Genomic DNA, 24,926 nt, shown 5'->3' with positions numbered 1-24,926 from the left:
AAAGATTCTGTGACCATTTCATTTTTGAGAAACCAATCAGTTGTGAATTTCATCAATCCTTTAAGACTCTGCATCTATTGAATCTCTGGAAGATTCAAGTATGGTGGATGAAGCAGACTAGTTGAGAATCACAGGGGTCCTCAAAGACAGTGGACAGCACATTCCTTCACTAATTTTCCAAAAATGACTAATCCACCACAAAACAAAACCATGCTTCAACTACTTTCTTCAAGCATTACAAAACTAATTTCCTATTTTCAATACTGTAAAAATAGACTTGTCTTCTCCCAGGAACCTTGTTGCCCATGTTGGTGGATTTGTGTGTTCACTCTTCTTACTGGCCCTAGAGGCGTAACTCATTTTTATCATCCCTCAAGTCCAATGTTACATAAAGTTACATAATGCATGGAGCAAAAGAGGAATGAAGACGAAGCACGGAACCCTGTATAGGTGTGCTGACCCAAAAGCAATCACACCAACAGCCAGAGGAAGTGGGAACTGCGAGACAGTCTTCAACAATTTACTGCAAAGAAACAGAGAAACAGACACTGTTACTTACAGTGCACAGTGAGCTAAAACAGTGTGTCAGTCTTTTATACAGTTTTAGGAAAGATAAATATTGTAATTAATTTTAAATAAAGTTTGTATGTAATGAACTTGCCCATTATCACTATTATTATTTGTTGCTATTGTTTTGGTACTGGGGATGGAACCCAGGGGGCATTCTATCTCTGAATTATACCCCCAGATCTATTTTATTCTTTTATTTTGAAATGGTCTAAGTTTGGAGGGCCTTATAAGATGCTAAGGATGGCCACGAACCTGTGATCCTCCTGTCTCAGCCTCCCAAGTATGTCCATTATTTTTTAAAGACCAATACAAGCTATATTTTGGCTAGAAAATGGAAAGACATTTCTATTCAGAAAATAGCCAGTTTTGTTTTGTTTTGGTTTTTGGTCTTTTAAATTTTAACAACAAAGCTGGGTGTGGAAGCATACACTTGTAATCCCTGTACTTGGGAGGCAGAGACAGGAGGATTGCATGTGAGAGGACAGCCTCAGCCAGCAATGAGAATCTCATCAACCAAGTGAGACCCGCTTTCAAAATAAAAATAAAATACAGCTGGGGTGTAGCTCCAGGGGCATACAAGATGCCCCTGGGTTAATACTCAGTACCACAATTTTTTTTTCAACAACAGAAAAACATGAGTTGGATTTTTATTCATAGTTCTACACCTAAAAAATTTATCTAGCCGGGTGTGGTGGCACATGCTTGTAGTCCCCGCGCTTGGGAGGCTGAGACAGGAGGATCGCGCAGGTTCGAAGCCAGTCTCAGCTACTTAGTGAGGCTCTCAGCAACTTAGTGAGACCCTGTTTCCAAATAAAGTATAAAATAGGTCTGGAGGTGTGGCCCAGAGGTAGAAGGCCCTTGGTTTCCACCCCCAGTACCACAATAAATAAATAAATAAATAAATAAATAAATAAAATTTATCTAATAAGCCGGGCATGGTGGTGCACGCTTGTAATCCCCGCGCTTGGGAGGCAGAGACAGGAGGATCATGCAGGTTTGAAGCCAGCCGTGCGCACTGGCTTAGGAGACCTTGTTTCCAAATAAAAATGTAAAAATAGGTCTGGGAGTGTAGCCCAGATGTAGAAGGGCTTCCAGGAACCCCAGTACCACCAAAAAAAAAAAAAAAAAAAAAATCTAATAAAAATAACCAGTGATTTCCTAACAAATAGCTACAACATGTTTATTTTAATTCTATTTATAATAACATCAAAATAGCCAGGCATGGTGGTACACAGTTTTGTAATCCCAATACTTGGGAGGCTGAGACAGGATGATCACAAGTTTGAGGGCAGCCTCAGATGCTTAGTGAGGCCCTCCACAATTTAGTGAGACCCTATTTCAAAATACAGAATAAGGCTGGGGATGTAGCTCAGGGGCAGAGCGCTTGCCTAGCATGTGTGAGGCCCTGGGTTCAATACCCAGTGCCACAAAAATAAATAAATAAATAAATAAACAAATAAATAAATAAATAAATAAATAGGGCTAAGGGTGTAGCTCGGAGGTAGAATGCCCCTAGGTTCAATCCCTAATACTAAAAAACCCCCCACAACAACCCGATAGCAACAAAACAACCAAACCAAAAAGGAGCTATCTTTAATTCCCAATAAAAGCATACAAACTAAGACACTAAATGATTAAAAACAAACAAACAAACAAAAAACCAAAAAACTAAGCCAAGCATGGTGGTGCAATGCCTGTAGTCCCAGTATTTGGGAGGCTGAAACAGGTGGATCACAGGCTTGAGGACAGTTTCAACAAGTAACGAGACTCTTATCAACCTAGTGAGGCCTTGTTTCAAAATAAAATAAAATAAAATAAAATAAAATAAAATAAAATAAAATAAAATAAAAGGCCGGGGGTATAGCTTAGACACAGAATGCTTCTGAGTTCAATCCCCAATACCACACACACACACACACACACACACACACACACACACACACACACACAACACAAAAACAAGCCTGCGCTACCACCCCTAGTTGAGAATTTAAAATATATATAAAAGTAGACTGGCAGCGTATGAATGCTCGCTCATGAACCTGTTATCCAACTGCAAAAATGATTAAATCATGGCTAATCTTACTTCATCTTACTCATCTACTGCCACTCCTATACTTTTTGGAAGTACGCAGACATATCTTTCAAGAGTTAGCTTTTGTGTATGTGTGTGTGTGTGGCATTAGGTATTGAACCTAGGGATGTTCTACCACCAAGCTCTATGTCCAGCCCTTTTTATTTTTTGTTTGGAAATAGGGTCTTGCTAGGTTGCTGAATCTCAAAATGTTGCTGAGGCTGTCTTCGAACCCAAGATCCAGGTGTATCAGCTTCCTAGCTACTGGGTTACAGGTATGCACTACCACACCCAGAAAGAATTAACTTTTTTTTTTTTTGGTGGTGGTACTGGCGTTCCTGGAAGCCCTTCTACCTCCAGGCTACACTCCCAGACCTATTTTTGTATTTTTATTTGGAAACAGGGTCTCTTAAGCCAGCGAGGCTGGCTTCGAACCTGCGCGATCCTCCTGTCTCCACCTCCCAAGTGCGGGGATTATAAGCGTGCACCTGCCCGCCTGGCGAAAGAATTAACTTTTGAAAGAAAACCCATATTATTATATACTAACAAGTATAATCTACAATTAAAACATGTATAATATACCTGCATATAAAATTATAACATCATTATGGCTTTACTTTCAGTAATAATAAAATTAATTACAAATGGAGAGTAAGACTCAGAAATAAAAATAAAGGGTGATAAGGGCCAGGAACAGATGTGAGGAAAAAAAGATTAATTAAACTATTATACCTTGATTTTACTGAAACTGTGTAAGTGTTTCCAAGGATCGCCATAGTTGGAATAAGGATAAATGCTAAAGGTTTACATGGATCAGGATTAAGTTTAAAATAATACCTATAATTAAAGAAAAATCAGCATAAATCAACAAAGCAGAACTGATCATTTTAAATTAATAGAATCAACCAAAATAAGTAATTTTTCAAAACATTTTAATAAAAGAGAGCTCTAAGCAGCTCATGAAGTCTCTAGTAGTACTTTTTGATTTATCAAGGTTTTATATGGAAAATTATGTTCAGAAACTACTAATGAATAGATAATGAAATATTTTGCTTTTAAAAATCATATATAGTTTTCTTTTATTTTTCTTTCTTTTTTTGGGGGGGGCAGTACTGGGGATTGAACCTAGGGGCATTCTACCTCTGAGCTATACCACTAGACCTACTTGGCTGGCTATGAACCTGTGATCCTCCTGTCTCAGTCTCCCAAGTACTGGGATTACAAGAGTGAGCCACCACGCCCAGCTTCATATATAGTTTTCTTAAAAAAACAAATTATTAGCTGGGCGTGGTGGCTCATGCTTGTAATCACAGCATTTGGGAGGCGGAGACTGGACAATCACAGTTCTGGACAGGCTCAGTTACTTAGTGAGGCCCTTAGCAACTCAGTGAGATCCTGTTTAAAAAAAAAAAAAAAAAAAAAAACCCTAAAAAATAGGGCTTGGGGCGGGGGGATATAGCTCAGAGGTACACTGCCCCTGGGTTCCATCCCCAGTACCACACACACAAAAAAAAACCCCACCCAAATTATTAAAAATATTGACAGGGCTCTATAGCAGACAAAAATAAATGTGTATATATAGTAATTATCCCATATCTTTTTTTTTTGTTGTTGGTACTGGGATGTCTGGAAGCCCTTCTACCTTCAGGCTACACTCCCAGACCTATTTTATATTTTTGAAATAGGGTCTTTTACGCCAGTGCGGCTGGCTTCGAACCTGCGCAATCCACCTGTCTCCGCCTCCCAAGTGCTGGGATTACAAGCGTGCGCCACCATGCCCAGCGTTCCCTTATCTTTTTAAAGTTTGAAAAATCTCATCTCTTACATCTATTTAGTTGGTACTAGGGATTGGACCCAGGGGGTTCTATCACTGAGCTATATACCTAGCCCTTTTTATTTTGAAATAAGGTCTCCCTAAGTTGCCATGAGCTGGCCTCAAACCTGCCATCCTCCTGTCTCAGCTGCTCAAGTACTAGGATTACAGGTATGAATCACCATGCCTGATTCTCTTGCATTTATTAATAGTAAGATGTCTGTAGCCTTTCAGAATTATAAGTTTGTGTTCCCTGAATATTTCTGACTGTACATCTAAAAACAAAAATCTTGGTCTTGACTAAAACAAGCAACAAAGGAAGAATAGTAAAAGCTGGCAACCTGATTTCATTTATTGATATTATTTTAGTTCTACCAACTTAAAAAATACTTGTACTATTTAAATAATCTGAAAGCTTTATATTATTTTTTAAGAGTAGGAGTTTGACCTACTTGAATGAGGGAGACTTATTTACCAAGATACCAATAAATAAAAATACAAATACTGTTTTGGGCAGATTTTGGGGGAAGTTTATATTCTCATCATAAAGGAGAAAATGTAAACACAATAAAAATAAATTTCAGTTAATATATAGTTTCCTGTTTTTGAGCAATTTTCATGGACCACCAAGAATCTAGCAAGTTTCTATTTACAAGTATTTACTGTACGAACCAAATAAATAATAGTTATATAAATAAAACACACCTAAGATTCTTTAACCAATAAATTAAAGATGGCATGTTGAGTAATACGATCCATGTTAGTAAGTTAATCACGGTACTGTGCATGCGAAGACTGTCTTCAGCATCGTTAGCGGACAAGCGAAGATGATGTACCATAGAGTCTTTATGGTGATTGGACTTTTTCTCACTTCTTCTCGAGTGTTTGGGGTTCTAGAAGGCAATCAAGCAAAAAATTAAGATACTCAGTAACCAGAAATAAACACATATTTTACTTTGAATCATTCTCAATTTCCTATCAACTAAGCAAGTATATCTCTCCATTACCAAACTGAAATAAAATACTGAAATTACTTTATTTAAAAGTACTTTAAAATGGTTACAGCCATAAAAGTTTTATTGTTTTTTTGGTGGTTTTGGGAAGTCAACCCAGAGAAATTCTACCTCTCAGCTATATCCCCAGCCCTATATTATTTCTTATTTTGAAACAGAGTCTCACTAAGTTGCTAAGACTAACCTCAAACCTGTGATCCTCCTGTCTCGGCCTCCCAAGAACTAGGGTTACAGGCAGGTGCCACCACACCCAGCTACTTTTATTCTTTTGACTTGCTATTTTCACTGCTGGATATATACATCTTCTAACTAACTGCTCAAAATAAAACTCAACAGATAATAATTTGTAACAACAAAAATAACATAGGTACTGACAAAGTTAAATTCAAAACAACTGAAGTCTATTTTTAAGTTCATTAAAATCTGTAAACCTTAACTTTTCTAAAAAACAAACTCATACTTTCTTATATTCTTTTATACTAAATTTATTTAGAGTTTTGAAAATACAATCTTACCACAGGCTGGTTATTTTTAAAAGTTGTTAGGCTGGCTTGCAAATGAACAATCTAGGAAAAAAGAAGTGACTTTAACTTTACTTGTATCCTGAAGCAAAAACATAAACCTTTTATTAAAACTTATCAGTATCAGAGTCTAAAAAATTTAAAATCGAAACAGCTAAAATTCGTTAAAACATTTAAAAACATTCTCTTAGGAAAGATGGAACAATGACACATGGTTGCTATTACAGATTAAAAAAAAAAGAAATGGAAACAAAATAATAAAAACTTTCAGAGTGTGTAAGGACTACAGGATATTGCTATTCTTTTTATATCCTCAGGACCTAGGTTTGAATGATACCTTACTACAACTACTTTATGTGTCTTCTGGATAAAAGACTTGACTATATTAAATTTATAAGATTAAAAATAAATAAATTAAAAAATATAAGCCAATTGTATACAGTGGTAAAATATTTAGATTTTGAGAAAATTTGTAAACTGGTTTCCTTAAATTAAGTATCTGAAAAACTTTTGCTTATTGTATCAACTGTCTGAGATAATTAAAACTAAAAATATTATATTTATAAAATGAAGCAGCTCTAAGTAGTTTTTTCAGACGCACAATCTATAATGTGCATAAATTAGTATTAAGAGCAGAGGAAATGTATTATTGCTTAAAAAAGAAAAAATATTATCTACTATATCAACTGTCTATCCAGAAGATTAATACACAGGGTATTCAACTATATAACTTCTTGGATTTTCTGCAAAGTTGTCAGTCTTCTTGGAATTGTTTTCTGCTTCTTCAGTAAATTATCAGCATAATTATTTTTATCACTGTCTTCTCATTCTTCGGCAACATTTGTTAATATTTTATCCCAACTCACATAACTTTTTGTCTTCTCTCACCAAGGTTCAGAGGTGTGAATAAAACTGTTCCTATAATGTTTTTTGTTTCAAAGGTTAATATTTGTAAAAGAAAAAACCTAAAAATTTTAAGATTACTTCTTTTCCTTCCTTTGTTTTAACAAAGAAACCAACTTAGATTCATTTTAGTCTTATTAAATACTGTATATAACTTTAACAAAAATGTTTAAAAATCTTTATTTAAATCTACTGTATAACATAGGGTTAGTACAGTGATAATTAACATTTTTGTTAACAATACCTATGAGGCATTCTATGCTTGCCTAATAGTAAGCCCAGGCATTCTGGCTCTACTGACTGACATACCTTAAATACATAATAAAGATAAGAAAGAAGTATGGCGAGTGCTCCACAAGTTGTCCAACTAACTATGATCAAAACAACTGTCACAAAAATTAAGTCTGGTGATATCATCTTGATATCTTTAGGAAGTTCAGAGGGTCTGGAACAAAAAGAATAAAGTTTAAAAAAATTTAGTAACAGATATTTATGTAATCCCTTATAAGAATAACATAATATACAGGCTGAAGATCTCTAATCTGAAAATCTGACATTTGAAATGCTTCAAATTTCCAAACTTTTTGAGCCCCAACATAATGCTACAAGTGGAAAATTCAATACCTGACCTCATGTGATAGGTCACTGTCAAAACCTAAGGGAGGGGAAAGGGAATGGGGTGGGAAATGAGGAAGAGCTAAGTGAGTGATGTGTGCATGTCTACCACCTCGTACGCCATTAAGATGTGTTGAAACAATGTACCATAAAAAATTAAAGTTAAAAACACAAGTACTTTAAAAATACTGTATAATATTATCATCAGGGTGAGAGTATAATGTATATACAAACTGTAAATGAATTGTGTGTCTGGACTTTGTTCCCATCCCCAAATCTCATTATATATTTGTGAAAATTCCAAAATCCAAAAATCTAATATCTGAAATGCCTATGACCCTAAGAATTTCAGATAACACCTAATAAATCCAAAGTACTTTGACAGACTCTTCTGCTTATTAATATGTAAATATTAAAGGCATATGGTCACATGTATTTGATTTTAAGTTCTGTAACACACAGCTCCCCTCCCATTTAGATACACAATGGTTGATTCATGTGCTAAAAAGACAAAATATTGCCAAAGTTAACAACTGATTATAGACCCTATGCCATACATCTCCAAACTTGATGGGAAGAAGAGTTTTCCATTTTTAAAATGTTGAGATCACTGCAATGCTTAGTGGTGGTTCTGTCAGAAACCTCTGTCAGAAGCATTTCAGAGGTGGAGCAGGAAGCACCAGACCATCTCTAGTTGGATGCTAAATATATTGAGTCTCTTGTTCTCAGGTGTGATTACAGAAGTCAGCATATAAAAGCCCCGTGACGCCAGGCGTGGTGGCACAAGCTTGTAATCCCAGCATTTGGGAGGCTGAGACAGGCGGATCGTGGTTCATGGACAGCCTCAGCTACTTAGTGAGGCCCTCTGAAACTCAGTGAGACCTTGTTTCAAAATAGAGTTGGAGGTGTAGCTCGGAGGTAGAATGCCCCTGGGTTCCATCCCAAGTACTCCCCCCCCCCAAAAAAAAAAGGCACTGCGAGAAACAATCCCTCCCGAGAAAAATTAACAACTATTAAATTTATCAGGCTTTTTTCATATTTTATTTTATTTATATGTGGAACATATTGAAAATGGTATACATTTAGACTGTGCTTGGTGCCCTTTTCCTTCCTGTTCCCCTTACACCCTCCCTCTCAACAATGAGCGTCCAGGTTAACCATGCTACATTCATACTTTTACACATATTCGGATGTAGCTCCTCCATTAATCAACGTCAGCCTTCTTCCTCTCCTATCCTTCCATTCTAGCTTTGCTGAGGTTTTCCTTCCATTATCTGGAGTCCCTCTGGTATTCCCAATGCTCCCTAGTTTGGGCATATTAGAGAAAACATATGTCCCTTCTCTTTCTGTGCTTGACTAATCTCACTTAACATAATGTTCTCCAGATCCTTCCATCTTCTTATGAATGCTATGATCTTATTCTTTATAGCTGAATAGGATTCCATTGTGTGCAATTCCCATAATTTTTCAATCCATTCATCTGTTGATGGAGACCTAGGCTGGTTCCATATTTTGGCTATTATGAATTAAGCTACTATGAACATGGGTATGGATATGTTACTGTAGTTCTTTTCAATACTGGGGATGGAACTTAGGGGCATTCTATACTCCCAGGCCTATTTTATTCCTTTATTTTGAAACAAGGTCTCACTAAGTTGTAAATGGCCTCACTAAGTAAGTGAGGCTGTCCTAGAACCTGCAACCCTCCTGTGTCAGTCTCCAAAGTACTGGGATTACAAGTTTGCACAATTATGCCCAACTTGTCAGGCTTTTCTGATGAACTCTTGGGCACTAAGGTCAAAGTTAAAAATCACATTTAACTTGCAATAAAAGATTAGCTTTAACAAAGACATAACTGAATACTGACTCATGCTCTTGCTAGTTTTATGTTTCCTTAGAAAATAGTTTAGTGAAAACATTTTCAGGTTCCTTATTAGAATATAATTTAAAAAAAATTTTTTTAAAAAGCAGCAAGAAAGCTTTGAGTCATTAATTTTACCTTTTCAAAGCCAGCCACAATGAAGAAAGGAGTCTCACAGATGCAGAAGAGAGCAGCCCACTCCAGTAAGCAGTACAAGTTCCAAACAGAAAGAGAATCAAGGATACAAGGGGGAAACACATACTCTGACTAGTTAAGAAGATAGCATCTAATTCTGGTAACAATAATGTGTCCCATAATTCCTTAAACCACTTATACCTGTGGAAAAAAAGAAAATAAAATGAGAGTAAAATAATCAAACAAAACTGCCCCAACAATATGACAGTTCAAGATTACATATTTGAGATGTTTGGTCATTCATTAGAGTCCCTAAAGTTCTATGATAATCTGTTTATAATTTATACCCAAAACAAATCTTAATTCTCTAAATAAAACAAACCATTAATCTTCTGAGTAAATCTACTGCTGCAGGTATCTGAGTACTGACTCTCAACATAGCTTTATTGCTTTCTCTTGATCCTTGTATGAACTAATGTATTCTTACTCATTTGTTAGAAAGCCAATAGCTAGTTGTAATGACAGAATAAAAAAGATCTAAATAATGGTATTTAACCAAAAAATACAAAATGTGAATAAGAACAAAATGTCAATGTGGTTAGAATACAGTTACTATGAGAAGTAAGAGAAAGTGATTGGAAGCACTGTTTCATTAATACCCTACAATAGTTTGCATTTGTCAATCTGAGATATTCAAAGATCCTATCCCATATATATCCATTGGCAAATATTTTATATTTGCCTGTTATATTTATAGTCTAAGTTTAGACTTACATTTTTTTCAATAATTACCTTTGGAATGACTGTACTACTGAAATAAATATTGATATAGTAATTCAGCCTTTTCTAAAAGCAAAATACCATTCAATGAAAGAGTCAATTGCCAGATTTGTCTAAAAATTTATACCACATTATGGAATAAGACAATGTACATATATCAAAAGTAAAAATCATTATCACAAATAACAAAATACAGCTTACCCCAACAAAAATTTAATCATAATTACAAAAGGATCGACTTTGTATGGTTTGGCTTCTTTATCCAGTATAGTAGCATATTCTAAACAATAACCTGGTGATTAAAAAAAAAATTACATGCACCAAAATTTGCAATAATTAAGTATGAGATATTATATTTTGCACTCTCTATGACAGGAATGTATTTTATATCACAAAAAGCAAGGGTCTTAGCCTGGTGTGGTGGGATACGCCTGTACTCCCAGTGCTTAGGAGATGGACACAGGAGGACTGCATGTTTGCAGCCAGCCTCACCAACTTAGCAAGGCCCTCTGCAACTTAGTGAGTCCCTGTTTTAAAAATGAAAAATGAAATAATGCTTGGGGTATAGATCAGGGGTATAATGCCCCTAGGTTCAATCCATTGTACAACAATTAAAAAAAAAAAAGGCAAGGGTCTTCACTACTGTTAAAGATTCTTCTTCCTTTTTTTTTTTTTGTGTGTGTGTGGTACTGAGGGTGGGTGGAATCCAGGGCATTCTATCTCTGAGCTACACCCCCAGCCCTATTTTGTATTCTTTATTTTATTTTTGCAGCACTGGGGATGGAACCCAGGGGCATTCTACCTTTGAGCTATACGCCCAGCCCTATTTATTCTTTATTTTAAAACAGGGTCTCACTCAGTTGCAAAAAGCCTAAGTAGTAGTTGAGGCTGGCTTCAAACCTGTGTGATCCTCCTGTCTCAGCCTCCCAAATGCTGGGATTACAAGTGTGCGCCACCACAACCAGCTTGTATTCTTTATTTTGAAACAGGGTCTCACTGAGTTACAAAGGGCCTCATTAAGTAGCTGAGGCTGTCCTCGAACCATGATCCTCTTGTCTCAGCCTCCCAAATGCTGGGATTACAAGCATGTGCCACCAGGCCTGGCTCTCACATGAAAGATTAAAAATTACTGTCAATCAATGGTTTTTATGGAGCACTCCACTTCAGTCACTTGTGAAATAAATCTAGGTAGTCAAATCTAGGGTTTGAGGAGCAGTAGTATGTGCTTGCAATCTCAGTACTTGGGAGGCTTAAACAGGATGGACTGAAAGTTAAAGGCCAGCCTCAGTAAATTATTGAGGCCCTCAGCAACTTAGTGAGACCCTGTTTCAAAATAAAAAAATAAAATAGGGCTGAAAGTGTGACTTTTTTAGTGGAAATGGAGACTGAACCCAGGATCACTCTATCTATGAGTTACACCTCCAGCATCTTTTTATTTGGGACTAGTGTGTCACTAAGCTGCTGAGGCTGGAAATCCTCCTGTCTCAGCCTCCCAGGTACTGGGATCATAGGTATGCACCACCACTTCTGGCTCACATATTTTTTTTTTTAATTTTAATTTTAATTTTTGGTGGTACTGGGGATGGAACCCCGGGAGCATTCTACCTCTGAGCAACACCCCCAGCCCTATTTTGTATACTTTTGAAACAGGGTCTCACTGAGTTGCAAAGGGCATTAGTAGCTGAGGCTGTCCTCGAACCATGAGCTTCCTGTCTCAGCCTCTCAAAATGCTGGGATTACAGGCGTGTGCCACCAGGCCTGGCTCTCGTGTGACTTTTAAAAACAGCTTTATTAAGACACACTTCTCATACAATTCCTCTTTTTAAAGTCTATACAATTCAAAGATTTATTTTGTAAATTTACAGTTTTGTACACATCACCACATACTTAGAACATTTTCTTACCCCCAAAGAAACTTTGTTCCCCTGAACAACCATCACCTTCAACATTCTATCCTTTTGGAACCACTAGTCTGTTTTCTGTTGCTATAGATATACCACTTGTGAACGCTTTACTTAAAACAGAATCATGTGATGTCTGGTTCCTGGGGGTTGGCTTTTCACTTAGCATTTCTCAAGCTTTACCCATGTAATATATGTCAGTGCTTTTTTTTTTTTTTTTGCTAAATAATAGTCCATTGTATGAACATGGCATTTTATTTACCCACTCAGAAATTAAAACATGAGTTATTCCCACTTTTTGACTGTTATAATACTCTTGTGAACACCTGTGTACACGTGTTTCTGTGGAGGTACTTTTTCATTTCTCTTGAGCCTATTCCAAGGAATGGAGGCTGAGTTACATCATGGTAACTCTGATCATGTGAAGAATTATCAGACTGTTTTTCTTTTTTTATTTTTATTTGGTGGTACTGGGGTTCCTGGAAGCCCTACTACCTCCGGGCTACACTCCCATACCTATTTTATATTTTAATTTGGAAACAGGGTCTCTTAAGCCAGAGCAGCTGGCTTCGAACCTGTGCAACCCTCCTGTCTCCACCTCCCAAGAGTGGGGATTACAAGTGTACGCCACCACGCCCGGCTATCAGACTGTTTTTCAAAGCAGCTATACTGCTGTACAATCCTACTAGCGGTGTATGTAGTGAGGGTGAGGTTTAATTTCTCCAAATTATTGTTAAAACTTGTTATTACCTTTGTTATCTAGTGGGTATGATCCATATGGCCTTTTCATTCTTTCTTTCTTTCTTTTGGTGTGTGTGTGTGATGTTGGAGATCAAACCCAGAGCTTTGTGGATGCTACATTCCCAATTTGACCTGAGAATTTTGATATACATCTTTAGTGTAGAACTACCTCTTTAAATAGTTTGAAATATAATCCCATATAAAAATATTGTGAATAACTAAAATCAAGTATCTCTAGTGTCTCTATGGACAATCTTATTTGTGAATGCTATGTTTCAGAATCAACAGTCAAGTCTATTGAAACTAAGTGTGAGGTCTTTATTTCAGATTTCAGAACATGATAGACAGGATGGCGATGTAGCTTACTGGTACAGCTTTTATCTAGCAAGCCATGAGGTCCTGAAATTAATCCCTAGCATTGTAAAAACAAACCCAAACATGACAGACATTCACATTCAAGTCTGGTAACTATCATATTGCTAGACTAATTTCTTAAAATGTTGTGTCTGGGGCAGACCATACCAAATGTTGCTTTTCTCTTTCAGGAATACAGGTTAACTCAAATTAAATGAATACTTGAAGTCAAACCTGAAGTTGTATAAAAGTTTTTGAAAGGTTTGCAATAGCTAGCAATATAAAAGTGGTGGTAGAAATTTATGTACTACTTTTATGTGTATTTATCCTACTCTTTCTTCCTGCTGCCCTTAATTACTGTCCTAGCCCAACAAAACAGTTTAGGTTTTTGAGAAACTGCCAATTGTTATTCTCTGGGGTGGGGGGTGTATTGCATTATATATTCTACACGTCCGTTCTCCACCCTTTCCTTTGCTCTGACTCAGGGAGGCCGTCTTTTATGGACATAATTCTAGTTAGCTGCAATGAATAGGAGGTACTAGTAGACAGGAAAGAGGGAAGAAACAAGGGTAGAGTACGTTTCCCCTCATTTTCCCCGCCCACTCCCCGGTTGGCAGTGCAGCAGTGTTCCTATACCCAAGGCTGCAGTTCTAGCGATCACTCCCACAGCTCTCTAGGTTTGCTCCCTCTTGCCCTGGTGCTTAGGAATACCAGATGGCTCTGTTGCTAGTGCTGTATTTTATCGTGTCTTGTTGATTTCTCTTAACTCTGTATATACCTTTCAAATAGTCGCTTCGTTAAAATCTCAATTATTCAATTTCATGTGCTAAGACCTAACTGACATAGTTGAAACGGACTACTATAGTCAACATCTACTGTATGTTTGGTACTGTTAGGCACCAGAAATGGAATGGAGAACAAAGTGCCTTTAATGAGGCTCTACATCTTAAAACACTCCAAAAATGGAGGGCAGAAACTTCATGGATCAGGGTATAAGAAGAAAACAAGAAATTTTCTTGGGAAAGACCTAAAACTTAGAGGATTCCAAACTAATAACTTGGGAGACATGAGCCACAGACTTTGCCCTTTTTAAAGTCATATGTAAGATGAAAAAATAGTTATAAAACAGTGGCCCATAGAAATAAGAAAAAGAGGGAGGAAGGGAGGAATCATGTATGAATGAAGAAGGAAAAGAGGGAAGAAAGCAAGGAAGTAGAGGGGAGAGAAAGGAGAAAGAGAGGGAACAAACTAAGAAGATATGGGAGGAATTAGGGAGTGGATGCCTATGGATAGATAGAAGTATCCACACTGAAATACTCTAGCAGCAGCACCAACAGAGAATCCACGTCCTAGTGAGCCTATACCTTTAATTGTTGTAAAAAAACAAGATAGAAGAACATGTTAGCTATACCACTGGGATGTAATCAGCAAAATCCAAACTGTGAGAGATACAAAAGCATAAAGACAGCTGTGTCCAATAAATTACTAGGAAGGAAAAAGAAGACATGCAGGATGGAACCTATTAAAGAATTCAATGACTAAACTTAATGACAAACAGCAATGTGAGGCTGGCCTCAAACCTCCTGTCTCAGCCTCCCAAGTTCTGGGATTACAAGTGTGTACTATCATGCCTGGCTAGGGCAATTTGAATTTTTTGAAGTGGTGTGTGTGTGTGTGTGTGTGTGTGTGTGTGTGTGTGTGTGGTATCTGGGATTGGACTCAGAGGCATTCTACCTCCAAGCTATTTCCCCAGCCCTTCTTTTTTGTTTTGTTTTGATATAGGGTCTTGCTAGGTTGCTGAGAGTACTGCTAAGTTGTTGAGGCTGGTCTTGAACCTGTGATCCTCTTGTCTCAGTTTCCCAAGTACTGAAATTACAGAAGTATACCACCATGGCGTGAATCCCTTTTAACTATATAAATATTGAAAAAAATGCTCACATGAATATTATTACATTGTCCCTATTTTTAAAGTTAATTTGTTTAGACTCATAATAAAGTTATTATTTCCATTAAAAATGAGACTAATACAAAAGTGGTAGGCTAAGAGAATGTTACTCATTTATCCAGGTCTCAGATCACAAACTGGAGGTCTCTAGACTAGCTGCCTCCAACTAGTTTGTGATTGGTAGTAAATTGTGGAAAAGTAAAAAAGATGAGGGAAACCTGGTCATCAAAATCACATGCTATTTTGAAGTTCCCAATAACAGTAGTAGCTAAATTATTCTAAGAATTCTTTTACTATGTCTTCTTATTCAACATAACTGAATTAAATGTACACAAGAAACTAACAGTCTACTTCAATATTCATAACAAAAATAACTGAAAAATTATAAGCATTTTTACCTGTTGAGAAAAGAGAGTATAACTGTCCTCCATAAGCAAGAAGAATACTAGATATAACATAAGCAGGAAGAGCTCCACCATGAAATCTAACTACCTAGAAAACAAAAAAATCAATGGGAAACTTCAGAAGATTCAGGTTAATTAAATAAATGTACTTTAATGCAAAAATGAAAACATTTCTTTTTTTACCTTATATTTTTCCTGAGATAGCCACAAAGGTATTTTCAATAATGAGTATCAAAACCTCTAAGTAAAATAAATGCTAATAGTATATCATAATTGAAGCACCTGAATTTCATCAGAGGCCTAATTGAGTAGCATATGCTTAAAAACTATTCTTCAGAGCACACTTATCAAGCATTTAATATATTTCAGGAACGAAACTAAATATCTTATTTGCATTATCTCATGTACTCCTCCCAGAAGTCCTCTGAGGTGGCTCTTATCCCTGCTTTACAGGTGAAGAAATTCGAGGCCTCTGGGGAGGCCAAGTACCTAGCACAATTACCCATTAAGAGGCAAGTTACCTATGTCTCCTCCTCTATGTGCTTATCAGTAAAGAGAACAATAGTACTTACAGGTGCTTATGAAGATCAGACATGCTCACTGAATTATGCATTTAGAATATTAATTCTCAGTGATAAACCATCAGAAAATGGAAGTTGTGGTTATTAACCTTTTGTGTCATTCACTATCTTAGTAATCCTATGAAGTTGGAGTTTAATCTCAAAGCCTAACTTTTTTTTTTTTTGCAGTGGTGGGGTGGAACCCAGGGGCATGCTACTTCCAAGCTACACCCCCAGCCCTCAGCCCTATTTTTTATTCTTTATTTTGAAACAGGGTCCCACTGAGTGGCAAAGGGCCTCACTAAGTAGCTGAAGTTGTCCAAGAACCGCGATCCTCCTGTCTCAGCCTCCCAAATGCTGGGATTATAAAGCATGTACCACCATGCCCAGCTAGAGCCTAACTTAACTATTACATTATGTGCCTCAAGTCATTTTATTAGTTGATTCAATCTATATAAAAGATACATAATAAAAAGTTAATTTCTTCTTTTAATATTTAAGTTCTTTTTAAAAAAGAAAGCATATTCTCCACTCCCCAGGACTTTTTAGAGCATGTACAGACCCTTGGTAATCTGATGAAATCTACAGAAGTATATGCTTACCCCAAATTTTACAAAAAATTTCAGAAAGCTCAGGATCACTCTGAGGTTCCTCAATGCACTCCCAGGTTAAAAGAAACAGAAAAATTTAAAAAGCTAATCCCATACTCATGATCTAGTTTATAAACTTTAAGTGGAAGAAAAGAGAAGTTGAGTATAGGGGAAAGACCATTTTTCTACCTATTACTAACTAGTACTCACTGCCTTCTAATGACCTGCCAGAAAATATAAAGAACTTACTTAAATTAGCAAGAGTATGGGAGGAAAGTTACACGGTCTAGCAGGCTCAGGACTTAGACCCTTAGACTCCAGCTTTGCCCCCACTAGCTCTGTGTCTGTCCATGTTCCTTTACCCCCTTTTCTATGCTCTCAACAGTAAAATGAGCTAAACAGCACTTACAGGGGCCTATGGCTAAAATGTGTTTGCACTTGATTAAAGCATTTAGAATAGTAACCGGCACATCGTTAAGTGACTGAAAATGTCTTTAGAATCCTGAAAGAGGTCCTACATAGACTATTCTCAATGTAATAAAAAAGGAGCACTATTGCAAGTACTGTTATTCTAAGATATGAATATGGCTGTGTATATAAGGTACAACTAAATCAGTAATCATAAATTCATTTCCACAGGCCACAGTCAAACTGTAGAAATACTTCATGTGGCTTAGTAATTGACACAGTATTCGTTGTTTGTTTGTTTGGGGTGTTGCAGATTGAACCCAGGGGCATTCTATATTTGAGTTAAACCCTCAGACCTATTTTTAATTTTGAAACAGGGTCTCAGCAAATTGCAGAGGGCTGTACTAATGTGCTAAGGCTGGCTGTGAACCCTCCTGTCTCACTCAGTCTCCCAAGTCCTGGGATTACAGATGTGTGCCACTGCACCTGGTTGGGACACAGTATTTTTTAAAACTTTGAATCAGATGCTGACACTGAAAAACTTAAAAGTCTCTGCCTAAAAACCCAGATTTCAGTTCCTCTTAAAAATCTTAAAATGAAGCAATACTGAACTTCCTTTCTATACTTAAATGATTTATTAAAATTTATATAATTTGCTTGAAAAAGTAACTTGCAGTTTACTTTTTGTCCTCTTTTTTTCATAAGAGTAGACTAAAAACATGTGATATTTTCCTTTTTCATTTTTTAGGAAGAAAACATTAAGTTTATAACAATCTATCTTTTTTTTTGAGGGAAGGATAGTACTAGAGATTGAACTCAGGGGTATTCTACCTCTGAGCTGTACTCTCAGCCCTTTTTATTTTTTTGTTTCTGAAATAGGGTCTCACCACGTTGCTGAGAGTCTTGCTAAATTGCTAACGCTGGTCTCAAACCTGTGATTTTCTTGTTTCAGCCTCCCAAGTACTGGGATTACAGGTATGTATCACATACATATATAAAGCAAAAATTTATATTTCAAAGGTATAGATTTTTCAAGTGCTTTATCTTTATTCATCGTCCTGAGTTTTCTGATCATATCAGCACCATTAAAAATATGTATTTTTTTAATAAAAGAGATAATCTTATGAGGAAAAGAAAGTATAGGGAGAGGATGGGGAGCTTACCAAGTTCTGTGTACATTTATGTCACTATCACTATAACTAGATTATGATGTGAGACTACAATGTACTAATAAAATATATCAAATAAGAAATATTATGCAACTTGAATTCATCTACCACGTAATAGGTTAAAAATTTAACCTGCTAAATTTTTTTAAAAGGCAAGACAGAAGAGCATGTTCTTTTTCAATAATTTCAGAAGGACTTAACTCAATTACAAGTTCTCGTTTTAACACTTTAAAATGCACTCTCCTCTGACCCTGTAACACCTGTACAACCTTGCTTTTTAATAAGATTTCCACATTTAAACAAAACCATTAGTTTGTGTTCTTTTGTATGCAATTATAGTTGACATCTGCGTACCAAGTTTACCTGACTTTCCCTATCACTAATCTGAATCAGAGGCTACAGGGATGATCTGGATAAAGACCATGTTGTAGCTTTCCCCTAAGCCATATGCATAGTGTGCACAGTGGCATGTCTTTTGTACATGACAAAAACAGAATACTGAGGATTCCTTCCCTTTTTCACAAATTATTTTTAAATAATTGATTCTTTAACATTTTAGAAACCATAACTATCATGATGCCATTTCCTAGTTTATATTAACATTTACCCTTCCCTTTATAATTTAGTAAAAAATTTTATACATTCAGAATTTTATTGTTTGTAAATCTAATAGTAATCATTATCTAGTTCTTACTAGGTGTTTGTAAGGATCAAATGAGATAATGCATATAAAATGTTTTTAGTTTAATTTCATAGAATTATGACTTAAGGGAAAAATTCTACTATGCTTAGATTACAAAATACAACCAACCAAAGATTAAAAGCTACAATAAGCTTTTCTGAATTTTAAAATTATATAACTTACCCATCTAATCATAATTTTTCAAATCATGATACTGAATAATATATATATAGTTGTATTGTTTAATTATTTTTGTAACATTACTTGCAAATAAGTATCAACACATTTATCTTTTAAAGTTATTTTTAGCTTTAGCTGGGTGTGGTGGCGCAGGATTGCAATCTCAGCATTTGGGAGGCTGAGACAGGAGGACTGAAGTTCAAGGACAGCCTCAGCTACTTAGTGAGGCCCTTTGCAACTCAGTGAGACCCTGTTTCAAAATAAAGAATAAAAAAAATTATTTTTAGCTTTTACAAACTAAGCATGCACAATATAAAATGTTCACTTACATGACAGACTACAGATTTTATTGTACTGCAAATGATAGTGTATCATGAGAAATACAAAGCTCTTAATATGATATTTACTAGGTAAATATATTAATTTATTTGATAACCTGGTTTCAGCTCTCATTTATCGGGTGGATCAAACGTGAAAGGATCACCTTAAGTCAAAAGTTAGTCAACTATGGCTCATAGGCCAAGAATGATTTTTAGGTTTTATTAAAATGGGAGAATAAAGAAAAAAGGAGAAAAAAGAAATAAGCAGCTACAGTAGTGGCAGCAGCTATAGAGATCATAGTCCACTAAATTATTGATTTTACAGAAAAATAATAAATACCTTCTTTACAATATCTAGTCATAAGATAATAAATACTCAAACAACCAAAAATCTCTTACCTGTCCAAGTATTTGTGGAAAAGAAGTCTTAATTGTCACCTAGTTAAAAACAATTATTAAAAGAAAAGGTTATTTTCTCTACATTCTTCTAGTTCATATTGTATTAAGCTATGTACTTTTAAACATCTTTGAATACAATTTTTTTTGTGTGTGGTACTGGGGATGGAATCTTGGGGCATTCTACCTCTGAGCTATACCCCTGCCATATTTTTATTCTTTATTTCAAAACAGGGTCTCACTGAGTTGCAAAGGGCCTAAGTAGTAGCTGACGCTGGCCTCGAACCACGATCCTCCTGTCTCAGCCTCCCCAAATGCTAGGATTACAAGCGAGCACCACGACACCCGGCTGAATATGATCATTTTTATAAAGGTAAACCTCAAGGCACAAGAGATCTTAAAGAATCTTCTGAACCACTATTTAAATTGCATAAAGTGTAGTTTTACCATTGACTGTATTTTCCAGTATTTTGATTCTTCAACAATTAAAAGAATGCTATGGTATGTTTGGTAAACCTTTACTAACCAGATTATTTAATTAAGCAGAATATGCTATTAGCAGATAATGCTAGTTAAAGAAATTTAATCCCCAAAATTATTTTTTAAAGAAATTCATCCTTAATTTTGCATGCCATAAGTAAAACTTTTTGATATTATGAAGTCTGGGGAAAAAACATAAATCTTTCTTAGGGAAGTTTTAAAATAACTGTGTTGTGTTCAAATTTGGACTTCTTGGGTGTATGCCATGTTGGTAGAAACATTTTTAGAGCATACAGTATTTGAAACCAAACTGACAACATAGTTCTATCATTATAATGTTAGAAATATGAATGTGCAAGTTAAAAACCTTTATAGTCATGTAATATCCTTCTTTGTTAGAAAGAGAATGCAAGATATCAAAGGATATCAAAGTATCAATAAATTCCATGAGATATAAATTAACTCATAATTTAGTTTCTGACTGAAACTTGGTTGTAAGAAGATTCTACTAATTTGATAGTACTAATTCTAGTTTACCTTAAAGTTAGTTCTAGTCAAGAATTCAACTATTTAAAACTTGATTTGAAGTAGCTGAGCAGAAGTAAGATATTTCACATAAACTAGAAACCTGTGACATCAATGCTATGGAAATGCATACTTCAACCATGTACATCTGGAGTCCTTAGAACCTCGTATGCACTCTGATATAGAGAGGGAATTTTTCAGTTCATGAATCTTAAGTAAATAAAATATTACTCTCAGCTGGGCATGGTGGTGTATGCATGTAATCTCAGTACTTGGGAGGCATAAAAAGGAGGATGGCAGGTTTGCGGCCAGCCTCTGCAACTTAGTGAGACTCTGTTTCAAAATAAAGAATAAAATGGGGCTGGGGTGTAACTTGAGAGTAGAATGCCCCTGGGTTCAATTCCCAGTACCACACACACACAAGAGAAAATATTACTCTGATTTCCATTTTCCTTCTTTTAGGGGAAAGAAATCTTTGATTGTCAGACAAATACAATAGGCACTAAGTTGCACAGATTAGTGACTAATAGAGCTTAAATAATGAGTGAAATGATGCTTAAGCTAGCCCGGCAGAGAGACAAACAAATAAGCATTATGCCAATTACTGTCACAAAGCCGCATCAGCTTATTTCACGAGGTTCTCTAATTTAAAAAGGTTTTGGGCTTTCAAATTTAGAAGGTTAATATGTAGTTTCAATTTTTGTTTTTCCTATTGCTTATTATGATGTATACTTTCTAAAATGGTCCACCTAAGTAAATACTGAGGTAGTGCTAACAGGAAAATATGGAGTCTATTTAAAATACTACGTCTATTTCTTATATTTATTGGCTTCTACATTACCATATAAAAGTTTTTCCTACCTTTTTCTATGACTAAATCTAAGATTCTATGAGTAAATCTAGAGATTATGTGTACCACTTACCTCGTACTGACAATCTGATGATGTGTACATTTTTAATAATGCCACATGGCTGTCATTTTCTGGTTGAGCAATATGAAGTTTCAGAGAAATTTCTGTGTTGGATGGAACCCTGAAGAAATAAATATCAGTTCTCAAATACAGAATGCTGGTAAACAGCCATGACCAAGTCAATCCCCAGCAAAATACATTGACATAATGTATAGGAAGCTAGGTAACAGACACATTATTATAGGTGGATGCTTTTTAGTCATATCGCAATTGTTTAAATCCTCCCTCTCTAGGATTCAGAAACTGGGCAAAGAGTACAGAAAGGTATTTCACATAAATAAGGTTTAAGGTTTTTTTTTAACCACTTAATGAAAATACTATATCTTAATACTATATTTTAACTAATACTATATCTTAATGGCATGTAGGAGGCCATTAAATTTGTCAGATGATTTAAATTAAAAAAAACTAAGCAGAAATCTTTTATTCAAAAACACTAAATTTTTAAGTAAATTCTTTCATATACATACTGTGCAATGGTTAGTGAATCTTCATAAGACCAAGGAATATGCAGTTTATAGATACTAGTTATTTCTTCTGTTAAAACACCAAAGAAAAATGTATAACTATATGTTATCCTATTTTTTATATAATCTACCTAATTATACAATTATACCTAATTATATAATATTATATACAATTATACCTAATTAAACAATTGTCCGTTTCACAACAAATAATCAGTAAGGGTTATATATTTGATACGAAATGATGAATTCTGAGCTGAGTATGGTGGCACAAGCTTGTAATTCCAGTATTTGGGAGGCTGGGATAGGAGGATCACAGTTTCATGGCCAGCCTCAGCTAATTAGGTGAGGCCCTCTGCAACTTAGTAAGACCCTATTTCAAAATAAAGATTAAAGCCTGGCGTGGTGGTGCAGGCTTGTAATCCCTGCAGGCGTGTAATCCCAGCATTTGGGAGGCAGAGGCCAGAGGATCGAGGTTCCCAGACAGCCTCAGCTACTTAGCAAGGCCCTTCGCAACTCAGTGAGACCTTGTTTCAGAAATAAAAGGACTAAACCTGGCATGGTGGTACATGCTTGTAATCCCAGCATTTGGGAGGCTGAGACCATAGGATAGCAGTTTGCGGACAGCCTCAGCTACTTAGTGAGACGCTCTGCAACTCAGAGAAACCTGGTTTCAAAAAAAAAAAAAAAAATAGGGCAGGGGCTGTAGCTCAAAGGTTGAATGCCCCTGGATTCCATCCACAGACCCACCAAATAAATAAATAAACAAATTAATTAATTAATTAAAATTGAAATTAAAGGACTAGCCAGGCATTGTGGCACACGCTTGTAATCCCCGTGCTTGGGAGACAGAGACAGGAGGATCACGCAGGTTCAAAGTCAGACTCACTGGGTTAAGAGACCCTGTTTCCAAATAAAATATAAAATAGGTCTGGGAGTGTAGTCCAGAGGTAGAAGGGTTCCATCCCCAGTACCACCAAAAAATTAAAAATTAAAAATAAAAGGACTAAAAAATAGGGCTGAGGCTGTAGCTTAGAGGTAGAATCCCTCTGGGTTCCATCCCCAGTACTACCCCCCCCCAAAAAAAAAAAATAAAAAATAGGGCTGAGGGTGTAGCTGGGAGGTAGAATGTCCCTGGGTTCAATCCTCAGTTCCACACACACACAAAAAGGAGAAATGGTGAATTTCTAAATGATGATTTAATCAAACTTACAAAATACATTAAAGCATATGAGCAGTACTAAGAAACTAGAAAAAATATTAACTAAACCTGAATTACTACTATCAGATATGAACATAATATTTTTAAATGTGGATATCTAAACTGAAAAATAAAGATACTTTACTGTTAAGAAAGGGTCTATCTTAAGTCCTTTGGAAATATAAAAATGTTTTCCATTTCATATATTTTACTTCATATAAAATACACAAATAAGTATGAAAGAATAAGTATTACAGAAATTCAAATGAAGACTCATTCATTCTTCAAATGGCAACACTATTTCCTATATATTTCTTAGAAAATACATTTACCTTTGACTCCTGAGCACTTGCTTACCACGTTGATTTTAAAAGCTTGGTATATCTAATAAGAGTATGATCACAAAAACAAAAACAAAAGTTCATTTGTTTGTTTAACTAAACAGTAAAATAAAATAAAATCCTTCCTTTTATAGTCAGGATAATTACCTGTCCGAAGTTCAGAAGCTCTATATTGTAATACAGACCACTTGTATTCAATACCACTTTTCTTGAAGACAATCCTATTGAATTAAAAGTATTGTGTTACTTCAAGTACCAAAGAATTTTGAAAATAACCTGATTTTTTAAATAGCCTTAAATAATGCAAATGGAGCTTTTATATTAAAAATACTTAATAGAGCTGGGCATGGCGACCCATGCCTGCAATCCCAGTACTTGGGAGGCTGAGAAAGGAGGATCACAGATTCAAAGCAAGCGTGGGAAATATAGACCCCATCTCAAAATAAAAAATAAAAAGGGCTGAGGCCTAGGGTTGTAGCTCAGTGTTAGAACCTCAACGGATTCAATCCCGACTTTCAAAAATGAATAAGGAGGGGAGAAAGAGAAGGAAGAAGAGAGGGAGGGGAAAAAAGGTTAGTTATTTAAAAATAAAATAATATTTAGAGGAAATTTAGAACCTTTATAAGGCAGTTAATAATTTAATATAAAATAATATTTAGAGGAATTTTAGAACCTTTATAAGGCAGTTAATATTTAACTCCTATAATAAAAATGTCATGAAAGGGCCAGTATTTAGTATAAATTTCATATGACAAAACACACACATGAGCACATAAGCAAAATTACCTACAAAGGTATATGATTATGGAAAATTTTATCTTAAAATTCACTTTTCAAAATATGACTGTTGGTCCCATATTAAATGTGAATCAAGCCTGAATGATGGCACATGATTGTAATCCCAGGACTTGGGAGGCTGAGATGGGAGGATCACAGGTGCATGGCCAGCCTCAGCTAGTTAGTGAGGCCCTCTGCAACTTAGTGAGACCCTGTTTCAAAATAAAGA

At 35.7% G+C, this 24,926-nt stretch overlaps 1 protein-coding gene across 1 annotated transcript in view; it reads right to left on the bottom strand.

Annotated features, from left to right (window-relative positions):
• Positions 1-384: 384 nt before the first annotated feature.
• PGAP1 (post-GPI attachment to proteins inositol deacylase 1) overlaps positions 385-24,926 on the bottom strand; it is a gene marked incomplete at both ends in the record, with an annotated part of 73,746 nt that continues 49,204 nt past the window's right edge. The window contains 13 exons of the mRNA XM_080689171.1: positions 385-523; positions 3,377-3,481; positions 5,163-5,350; positions 5,986-6,036; positions 7,204-7,339; positions 9,509-9,706; positions 10,487-10,577; positions 15,625-15,718; positions 19,939-19,977; positions 21,864-21,972; positions 22,382-22,448; positions 23,912-23,963; positions 24,068-24,141. Of these exons, the coding sequence (XP_080545297.1) occupies positions 385-523; positions 3,377-3,481; positions 5,163-5,350; positions 5,986-6,036; positions 7,204-7,339; positions 9,509-9,706; positions 10,487-10,577; positions 15,625-15,718; positions 19,939-19,977; positions 21,864-21,972; positions 22,382-22,448; positions 23,912-23,963; positions 24,068-24,141 (1,343 nt within the window). The remainder of the gene's footprint in view (positions 524-3,376; positions 3,482-5,162; positions 5,351-5,985; positions 6,037-7,203; positions 7,340-9,508; positions 9,707-10,486; positions 10,578-15,624; positions 15,719-19,938; positions 19,978-21,863; positions 21,973-22,381; positions 22,449-23,911; positions 23,964-24,067; positions 24,142-24,926) is intronic.

Source organism: Muscardinus avellanarius, assembly GCF_963383645.1.
Source record: "Muscardinus avellanarius genome assembly, chromosome: 2".
Taxonomy (NCBI): Eukaryota; Metazoa; Chordata; class Mammalia; order Rodentia; family Gliridae; genus Muscardinus; species Muscardinus avellanarius.
This window is presented reverse-complemented; position numbering and strand designations above follow the sequence as displayed.